Below are 10,820 nucleotides of genomic sequence, written 5' to 3'. Positions count from 1 at the left end.
GCGATTTCGCTGGAAGCGGGTGCAATTTTTCAGATTAGCACCCGCTCCCGGCGAAATCCTGCGGTTGTCCTTATGACAAATTTTTAATTATATATATAATGAAAATGAATAATTGACAAATTATATGACGAGTTTGCAAGGAACTCCAACGGTAGAAAGGGAACTAGAAATTAATAAAATGTGGCTAATAATATTAGCGAAACAAAGAAAAGAAGGTATTTTTACATACTTCCTGTGAAAAGATGATTTTATTTATTATTTTTATTTCGCGAAAATTTGAATAAGTTAAATTAAGGGAATATTTTATGTGTATATACTACTCTAAATGATTGAAAATAAAGGAATCAGGTTTTTCTAATGAGTTATCTATTCAAAATATTCGTGATGTTTTCAGTATAATGTCAAGCATATTACTCAATTTTTTACTTGATTTATGAAATCAAAAGGGTAGCCGCATTGCTAATAAATTTTGTACAAGAAATATAAATTTACTATAAAAAGAATAGTTTAGAATTCAATTTTTCACTTATAAATATTTGGTTAAGTTTTCCATTTTATTTTCACTTCAGTAATTAGACTTTATTTTTATTTAATCTGTGTGACACTTTATCGGTTTATTATGATTTTTATAAGATTATCTACAAACTCTTTTCATGCTGTTTTCACAAAGAGCACTGAATCTGTGCGACACATTTCTTGATAATTAGTGGTATAATTACAGATAATTCTAGTTTTAATAAATACCAGAAAAATTGAGTTATAAGGAATCTTTTAAGGGAAATATAAGCTATTGGTAGAAAATAAAAATATTGTGTGAAAATGAACTTTTCTGTTAAAAATTCATGCCTTTGATTGAAAATACATCTCTTACAGCAGAAAATTAATTTTCTTGTTTAAAAAATAATCATTTTCTTAAAAAATTGGTGCGGCAAGATACGTTTTTCTGAATGTAATCACCCTGTGAATACGTATATGTAATGTAAGATAAAAATAATTGATGATTTTGTACTAATAAAAAAATAATGAATCAGGGTTTGATATTGACATTTTTATTTAATATTATAAGCAAATAAATAAAAAGACAAAATGATAGCAGTCCAGGGACTATTTGAATTATTATATTTTGTTAACAAATAATTCAAGTAAGGTAACATTTTTCAGAAAACTTTATTATTTCATAGTAAAAATTTTTTGGCTGGAAGATTCGGCTTACTCAAAATTCCTCCGATAAACGAAGCGTTTGAAAATTGTCTAGCATTATTTGGATACTGCTTGGAAAAAAATCTACAACTTTTTTATTCTTCATTGATCTTAAAATAGTAAGATGTTTTTCTTTCGGATCAACTTGAAGTGAAAATAATTAGTAAATTTTCCTGTTTAAAAAATTTAATTTTTTTGATTTTTTACGGAATCGGTAAAAGATACAACTTTTTTGCCGGGGAAAAAAGGTGCACCATGAAATTTCCTGAAAAATGATATGTTAAAAAGTTGAAATTTCGAAATCTGATAGAATCCGGAGTCAATTATTTTTATTGTGTATATATAAAAATAATAATTATTATGATTATATTTTCAAATATTTCAAAAATATTTTAAATATTTGACAAAGATTTTAATGATTTTCTAAATATATAGATTATGAAAATTTCAAAAAGATTTCAGGTATTTTTTGTTTGAAAAATTGAAACCCTCTGATGAGTTTAATCATTCGATTTCAGAGGGGAGCAAATCGAAAGGATTTAAAAGAAGCTTCGAAAGGAAATTAAAGGGTAAGAAAAGGCTGGGTGGTGGTGAATGATATGGTTACCAGTGGCGAAAACAAGAAAGATCTGGAAGACGAATTGGGAAAAATTAAGACAGAGAGGGTTATGTGAAAGATAATAAATAGGTTTAGGAGGCGTAGAGTGGGCATAAGACAGAAGATAAGGAGTGAGAAGTGGATAGAGTTTTTTAAAGAATCGTTTCAGGGCTCAGATTCACAGAAGAGGGATATTGGGAGCATAAGAACGAGGAAGGCAGGAATGGTGGAGTTGAATGACGAGGAAATATAGAAACAGATAAGAATGGAATAAAGGTCACTAGCAGCAGGGCTGGTTGGGGTAGAGAACGAAATGTTACTATTTGGTTCACAATAGGCTAGGGAGAGGATGAAGGAGATAGCGAAGAAAGTGTGGAGATGGAAGGAATTCGCAGGATAGTAGAGAGAAAAGTTAATACTTCTAATATGTAAAAAAGGAGATAGAGATAGGCAGGAAAATTATAGAGAGATTACGCTAATGAATACGGCATACAAAAAATACGCAATGGTGTTGGCGCGAAGGCTGTAGAAGGATTCAGAGGAGAAAGGAATATTGCCGGAGAGGCAAGCTGTTTTTAGGATGGATTGGAACACTATCGACAATATCTACGCTCTGGAACACGTGTTGGATAGAAAATTAGTGAAGCAGGGGTCGAGAGTGTACGCGCTTTTTGTTGTTCCCTGAGGAGAAGAGAATATATGAATTTTGCGGAAGCGGGACGGAAGGGTAAAAAATTGACTGAGAGAGGGTGAAAGGGCGATTATACGGATGAAGGGGCTTTTAGGTGAGATGGAGAAGAAGAGAAGGAAGGTGAAAGAAGAATGAGAGGCAAATGTTGTGGAGACAGGAACTATTATTATGAATATTCTGGGTCGAGACTATCACAGCCCCTGACGCTTGGGTAACCTTGTTGCGCCCCCTTATAAGCCTTAAGAATTGCTCCAAAGCCCCTACATAAAGAAAGCACCGCAGCCACGCTGTTGGTTAATATTTCAGACTCACTGATGCAGAAGCTGCCTGTGAGTGTTACACGTTTCTCCGCAATCGCAGGGCAGTGACAGAGAATATGATTGGAAGTCTTATTATCCTTTCCGCACAGACGAAAGAGGGTACTTTCTTCAAGCTCCATCTTATGTCCGTGATATCGGAGGTTTTCATGTCCTATAAACATTTCTGTTAGCACTTTGACTTCATTCCTCCCGAGCTTAAGTATTTCTTTCGCTCGATGAGGATTTAGCTTTAAGCCCAAAAGTCTGTTCGCAACCAGAGACCACATCCCACTAATTATAATGCTCCTTGGTCACTCAATTGTTAATATATTTAATATCGAACCTGCTGGAAACACCTACAACTAGCTCAGGTCCAATAAAATTTATATTTGCTGCTAGCTTTGCTAGCCTGTCCGATATCTCATTGCCCCTGATGTCACTGTGTCCAGGAATCCAGAGCAGGATGACTCTGTTTCCTGTCGCTAGCTTATTTAGTGCCTCAAATCACTCCCATACTAGCAGCGACGTGGTCTTTGTTTCATTCAGAGCCATGATAGTAGCCCTGCTATCTAAACAAATGCGAATGTTTCTTTTTCCGCCATACTCCATTGCCTGATAGGCGCACTGGAGCAAGGCTATAATCTGAGATTGTAGAACTGTTGCGTAGGAACCCATCGCAATTTTGAGGCCCATTCCGTTCCTTCTATGATATACACCTGCTCCAGCGTTCTCCTTGTTCTTGGAGCCACCTGTAAACCAGACGTCTTCATCACTTTGCAGGTGTGCCTCATCGTAGCTCATTCCTCTTTCGTGAATAGGCTAACTCGGTACATTTTGTCCCTGAGCATGCTCAGTGTCGGCCTCCTTGCGATTTCAATTAGTATCCGCATAACTGTCGAGATACTGCTATCGTTTAACATATTTAATCTTTAGGCCGCCTTCGTATCCACGGCCTTTATGGTGAGATTGAGGGGCTCCAAACCTATTAGTGCTCTCAGGGCCATCGCGGGTGTCGACTTCGAGGCACCAGTGATTCCTGTCAGAATCAGTCCCCTGATTCTTTTCAGTCCGGACTTCACAGTAGAAAGTGCGATCCTGATCCACCAGACGACTGCCGCATAGGTTAGTCTGGGTCGCAGGATTGCTGTGTACATCCACATAAGTTTTTCCGGTTTCAAACTCCAGATTTTCCCTATAGCTCTTCTACAGAGCCAAAGAGTCGCTACTAGCTTCTTGCACTTGTTTTCTAGGTGCTTGTTCTATGACAGCTTCTTATCCAGAATGACTCCTAGATATTTGGTTTGCTCTTCGATTTCCAATTTTTGTTCAGACAATTTGAAGGAACTCGTGGTTTCGCAGTTAAACCTTCTGGTGAAAACAACTGCATCCGCCTTACTCGGATTGACTGATAGTCCAGTCCTCACGATAATAACGATAACCAGTATATCGTCCGCTTAGCCCATAACGTAGAGGCCCTGACTCGTGAGTAGATGAAGCAATTTATCCACTACGAGGCACCACAGCAAGGGTGATAGAACACCTACCTGTGGACATGCCAAATCAACGGTTCCACATAAAGTGGTATCACCCTTAGTCGTGGTTAAGTTCCTATTGGTCCACATGTGGCAGGTCCATTCCACGACTGCATTAGGCACACGGTGTGCGATCATGGCCGCCCTGATCACTTCTCCAGAGGTGTAATTAAAGGGTCCTTCGATTTCCATCAAGGTTCCAATCGCGAGACCTTTCTGCTACAGTTGCCCTTCAATTAGGTTAGCTGCAGTGTTTAGGGCGGTCTCAGTCGAGTGACCAGCCCTATATGTGTGTTGTTGCTTGTGAAGAGGACTACTTGACAAGACCTTATCGCGGATATATCTGTCCAAGAGTATTTTCACTGTTTTTAGTAGGAAAGATGTGAGGACTGGATATATGCCATCCGGACCGGGAGACTTGTAAGGACTGAAGGACTTTAGGCCCACCTGACCCTGGCTGGGGTGACAATCTCGTTAGCTAGCCGCCGTTTCGGGCTTAGTTGGGCCACATGCGGCTTTGATTGTCTCGGAAGTGCCGTCATCTCTTCTTCTAACTTTGTAAAGCCCGGTAAATGTGCCTTGCTCAGGTGAGTCAAGGTATCCCAATCAGACTCTGAGTACCCCCGCCGGGCAATTTTAGAGTCCCAAAAATAGCATCCGGGGTTCGAGGAAGTTTTGTCAGAGCTGGCAGGTCTGAACCTCTCTCTAGTTTGCCTGGGAAGTTCTTAGAGTTTCGCGTTCCACCAGTGTCTCTCCATCCTTTCGGACTTTTGTAGGCCGACAATTACTTTCATAAGTGGATTTGATGGCTGCCGTGAAAATCTCGGCCGCCATCACCAGGGTATCCACGTCTCTAATTGACCTGGGTATTCCTGAGAGTGCACTTCTTAATTCTATCGAAAACTGACCCCGGTCCGTTCTTATTTTATTTCTGATACATTCAGGGTCGGTGGGTACAGCGGATTCTAACACGAACTCTATCAGTGAGTGATCTGAGGGAGTGGGTTCATCTGAGACTCTCCACTTCTTGATATTATCTGTAAAACTACCGGTACAGAGAATGACTCTCTGAACTGCAGGTTCAGTCAATGACTTCCTTCCTGACTGAATTCCAAAATGTCGAGGTGTTCCCCGTATTAAGAATATTGAAGTCAGTGGTCATTAGGTATTCCAATAGGTCATTACTTCTTGAGTTGATGTTCGTGCTATCCGACAAAGTATGGTGGGAGTTAGTATCGCACCTCAGCTGAAGAGAAAGACTCCTTACCTTGCAGTATTTCACCAGTTTACGTACCTCCACTGGTGGATTGGTATCGCTATCATATGGAATATAAGCCGATCCCATGACTAACCTTCCCTTTCGTTCAATATCCGTGACTATCACCATCAAGTCTCTGGAACATAGCTCAAGCAGCGGGACAACGTTGACTTCCTTCGCCAGTATGCATGCCCTTGGATTAGCCGCCTTAAGGTCCCTGTAAAAAAACTAGCCCACCCCCCTAAATCCCTGAAGGTATTTCGAACTAACCAGGGTTCATGGATTAGTGACATACCTGTGTGCCTCACGGCCATGTCCATCTGCAAAATTGCAGATGCGCCTTTGCTATGATGCAAGTTAATCTGGGCATTGGTTAGACGAGGAGTATTCATAAAGGACTGATTCTGATCTTCTTGTCCACCGACAGGTTCCGCCTGCCCCTGGCTGGCACCTTTAAAGTTGACCTGTCCACAAAGGTAGAAGGGCCTGTTGTGGAGGGCCACAAGGGTCTTCGCCTGTGACTGAGAAATTTGCACAACTAGAAAATGTTTAAATTCTCCAGCTGTGTCATCTTCCTGAGTCCTATGGTGTCTGAGGATCCGCCAGGAAGCTGTCTTAAGTAAAGGGTTGAATCTCTCCAGCTGACGGAGAACCCCATGCGGGTCCATCAGTCTACCGGGGAACCACTCCGCAGCTTTAACCGTCTTCTGGAGCAACTCAACCGCAACCACCTTAAGAGATAAGCCTTCCCAAGGCTTTGTTTTGGTCAAAAACTTTAGCCACTAATTCAGCTGCCACAAATACAAAGACCCTGCAGAAATGAGTCTTGAATTTTCACATTGATCTGGGGAAACTTTTTTGAGCGCCCTCCAGGTAGCCTCTTGCCTGCTTGCCTCCTCAGTCTCCTTTACAGGGAACCGTTAATGCGTTTCTTCTTATTGGGGGACTGATTAGCCAGTCTAGTTTCCATAGCCTCATTCAGAGGGGCCATCACACCCTCAGCTTCCAAAAGAGCTAGGGACACAGTCGCCTCGCTGCATGAGTAAGGCTTGCCGGAGAGACACATTGGGCTGAAACGGTTATGCTAGACTCGCTAGGACCCAGCCCCTTTCGCCCCTCCGCCAACTCCCTTTCTTCTTCTTTTTTTAGTGTATTTGCGTGAACTGTTTTGGTTCCCACGAGTAGCTAAGGAAATAAAAGGTCCGCTCCTGCAGAGCCCCGTATGCAAGGATAAGACTAATTACTTGAAGAGGTTGTCCGGTGTCCCCGAGAGGTTGTTAGGACACCTTCGTAACCTCTAGGTACCAAAGTGCCATGGGCACGATCGCTCTACACCCGTGGCTTTGGGCGGTGGTCACCATGAGCGAGAAACTTAAAGGATATCCGTTCACAGGCCCCCATTCCAACGGAGGGCTGTTTCTTGGTCGCTGTGCGGGCCGCAGGTCATTCTCGTGCCGATTCTAGAAATTAGAGCTCGGTCTGGGAGAGACCTTAACCTAAGGATCCAGAAGGTCCATGTTATCTAGGCTCTTTCACCCTTCTATCATAATACAATTATGCATACCAGGAGAGTCCGTTTATAGGGATCCCTCTCAAAACACCCAGGAGAGCCTGTTTATAGGGGTCCTTTCATCCATATCCATTCGCATGCAGGCCGAGATCCGTTTGATCCCTATGTCCTACAGGCTTAAGCCTCCCCACCCACTACAAGGTCTTACAGCCCGTAGGGGTAGAAGAGAGGAACCAAAAATGATGGAAATTTTAAATATCGTAAATAGCTAGTAGATAAGTATTAGACAGTAACCGCGGAGGCAGAGGTTGGCAATGCGAGGCAAGGCGGAAAATAGTGAAATGCGTGTGAGACGGAGCCAAGAAGACAAAGCGATGATAATTAGCGGTTGTAGAATTAAGTTGTGGATGGATGATAGTTTGTGATCTATAATTTTAAGATGAATACTGCAAATTATGGAGAAGTGAGCAAGGTAATTTTTCTGGGCCAGCAGGCCAACAAATAAATGTTTATCTAAAAAAAGATGAAATCAAGATTTTTCGCTGTTGTGTTTTGATTAATTTTACTCTATAGATTACTCGACAGTCATCTACAGAAGCAATTACAAAATGGGCAGATAGTAACCTGGTTTTCTTCTATAAGTAAGACATTCTTTAAAGCTTATGGTTTTCTGTATTTGATTTCGCATACTGGATGGACTTAGTTGTAAGATTGAAAATTCGTAAAGACATAAACAAACATGTGTGCTTTACGCCGTCCAGAAGACGTAATGATTGAAGCGGCTTATTAAAATCAAATTCAGTTTACCACGACCTTTAAACAATGTCTCACTTACAAACAAAAACCAGGTTATCTTCTCTCCATTTTGTAATTCCTTCCGAAAGAGGACTGTTGGTAACGACCATTTGACTCTAGAGATCATAATGGTTTGTCGATTGAGATCAATTTGATCTTATTTTTTGGTTCATTTGTCATACTAGACAAAATGGTCGCCATTTTTTAGCGCCCATGCTATATTAACATAACCTAAAAATTGTATCCAACCGCAGAAAAGGGACAAATACATTTAACGGGTGATATTTTCTGATATCAAATTTCGTTAATTTTTGAACTTCTCAAGTTTACTGCATGATCAGAAACCATAAAAAGCTCTGGCGGTTCTATGACCTACTTTCCTGGTAGTACCTGCGAGCTTGGCCAGTCCATCCCGTTCTTCAGGGGTCCTTTGTTTAAAAATAGGGGGAAAATCGGGATTAAACAATTCTTAATTTTGCAATTAGTGATTTAATTGTAATATATCTGGAATATTTAGTAATAAATTGAATACTAAGTTTAAGTGCTTTATATTGAACTCCTTCAAATTTTCAAATTTTTTGGACAAGTAACATATCATTGGAATCGGAAATGTTCGTAGATGCCGATTGTGCTATTTTCAAATCGATAGTGGAAAAACTAATTTTTTTTAGTTTTTCTTACTTTTAGATGCCTGTGAATAAAAGACTCTTGCTGGAGTAAGCTCACTTACACTGAGGTCTATGAATAGATCGAAAATTAATAGAAAAAATTAAGTGGGTACAAACCTGACCATACCTGAAAACTGATCAAAAAGTTTGCGGACCATTGCTGTAGCAAAGCGTGCATTGAAAACCGACTAACAATACAATTTTCCTTATATGTGCTATAGATTTAAATATCGGAACTATTAAAAAAAACACATTTCATAAAAAAGAAACTTTTATTCATATTATCTTTCATTTAATATTAGGATTATGTTTTACAAAGTCACTGCCAGATACTTTTTTGCCCTTTTAACAATTTTAGATGATTCTTTTAGGATTTTTGGCCTAGACTTATTCTAAGGAACACAAAAACATGTTGCAAAGTGGAATTTTTTAATAAAAAAGTAAACAATTCTGTTACGAAGCAAATAGACTTTTTAAAACATTAGTGAAAGTTTTAATCAAGTAGTTGAATTTTCAACGAATAAATGTACATTCTTAAAAAATAGAATAGCTGAAATTGTAATACAGAAAGATTATAATGCAGCACAAAATATTTGAATCTTTAACCAAAAATATGAATTTCCAACCAGAAAGATTAGATTTCGGCCAAAAGAGATTAACTTTTAACAAAATAATTAAATTTTCAACCAGAGGTGAATTTTAAACTTAAATTACTAATTTAAAATTTTTTCATTAATTTTCATAAATTCTGATTTGAAGGGAAAATAATTTGTAATACGAAATAAAAATTTGGAATGTCTATTTATTCTGTAATTGTCTTTGTTTATTCTTTTTAAGGTTATTATAAAAATATAATTTTTCTAAGTTTCTCCAGGAAATTCAAAAAGATTTTGAAAGATTTCAGATATGTAAAACAAAGAACGGAGACAAATTTGAAGAGTATTTGTTTATTTTGCAAGAGTTTACACAATTTGAGGACAAATTTCGATAAGTTTAAAAAATATTTTGGATTTAAAGCTTGGAAAAATTCAAAAATATTTAAGTAATTTTGGGAAATCTTCCAGCTTTCGAATATTCTAAATCTATTAAAAGCTTTAAAATTCCTAAATGTGTATTAAACTGACTCGAGTTTTCCGTAAAATTGTCTGAAAATTGTAAAAATTCATTCTCGACCATTTTGGAATTGTTATGTAATATTTTTAAATCTTGTTAAATATTCTCTTAAAACTTTATTTCAAAATTTTAAAAAACTACGTGTTTTTTTGTGTTCTTCAAAAATATTTTCAAATTATTATTATTATTATTTTCAAAACTATTCAAAATCTTCCGAATCAACTTTTTAAATGATTCGAACTTTCCTTAAATATTTGCTTCGAAAATCTTTTCTAATATTCTTAAAAAATTAAGTTTTTACATTAATGAATTCCTTCTAAAAATCAGGACATTTTCTTAATTTTTTGAAACCTTCAAAAATTCTTCAGCAGCTATAAAATATATTGTTTTAAATCTTTAAACATCGACATTTTATTTTAAATTTGTTGGAATCTTTTCACGTTCAAAATTATTGACGTATCTTTTCAAAACTTGTAAATATTTTTTACACTTATTTGAATTATTTCTAAAATTTTATGAACTTGCATAACTGAAAAATGAAAAATCAGATTACATTTTTCATGGAATCATAACAAACCAATTTCATCATTAAAAAATCTTTCGAAATCCTCAAAAAGTTAAAAAATTTAATTAAAATAATATCAAATGATTGTGAAAATTAAGTACAACTTTTCTTATTTTCAAATTTATGTACTGACGACCATAAATTGGTGACAATCGTGTAATCAGAAGAAAAAAAAATATGAGGTACAAGCACCTGTACACAAAGGGATGCTCTCGTGCACAAAAGGCGTCACTCTCAATATGATAAGTCACTGAGCTGAATGGCAGAGTAATAACACTAAAATTGTCGACTGTCATATGGGTTAAAGTTCAGGGCTCACTGAAGGTTATGTTTAAAATTTTCTATTTTAAAGCTTGCAAAGTAGGGCTGGTAAGTTAGGGATCGGTTTACAGTTATCGACCGATGACTTCAGAAGAAAAGTTTCTTGCATATGAATATGCCTTTATATTGACAACTTCGCTACATAACCTGAAAATGACATTTATCAACTCATTATACGAGGGTAGTTCAATAAGTCCTTAGAATGAAGTATAAAAACAATTTTTTTTGGGTAAATTTTTTTTTATTTTTCAACATAATCTCCTTGGAGCT

At 37.5% G+C, this 10,820-nt stretch overlaps 1 protein-coding gene across 1 annotated transcript in view; it reads left to right on the top strand.

The window, feature by feature from the left end:
• LOC117173779 overlaps positions 1-4,246 on the top strand; it is a 33,964-nt gene extending 29,718 nt beyond the window's left edge. Inside the window, exon 4 of the mRNA XM_033362421.1 lies at positions 4,039-4,246. Within this exon, the coding sequence (XP_033218312.1) occupies positions 4,039-4,246 (208 nt within the window). The remainder of the gene's footprint in view (positions 1-4,038) is intronic.
• The last annotated feature ends 6,574 nt before the right edge of the window (positions 4,247-10,820 follow it).

Source organism: Belonocnema kinseyi, chromosome 5 (genome assembly GCF_010883055.1).
Source record: "Belonocnema kinseyi isolate 2016_QV_RU_SX_M_011 chromosome 5, B_treatae_v1, whole genome shotgun sequence".
Taxonomy (NCBI): domain Eukaryota; kingdom Metazoa; phylum Arthropoda; class Insecta; order Hymenoptera; family Cynipidae; genus Belonocnema; species Belonocnema kinseyi.
Note: the sequence above shows the minus strand (reverse complement) of the source record. Positions and strands in the feature narration are given on the sequence as shown.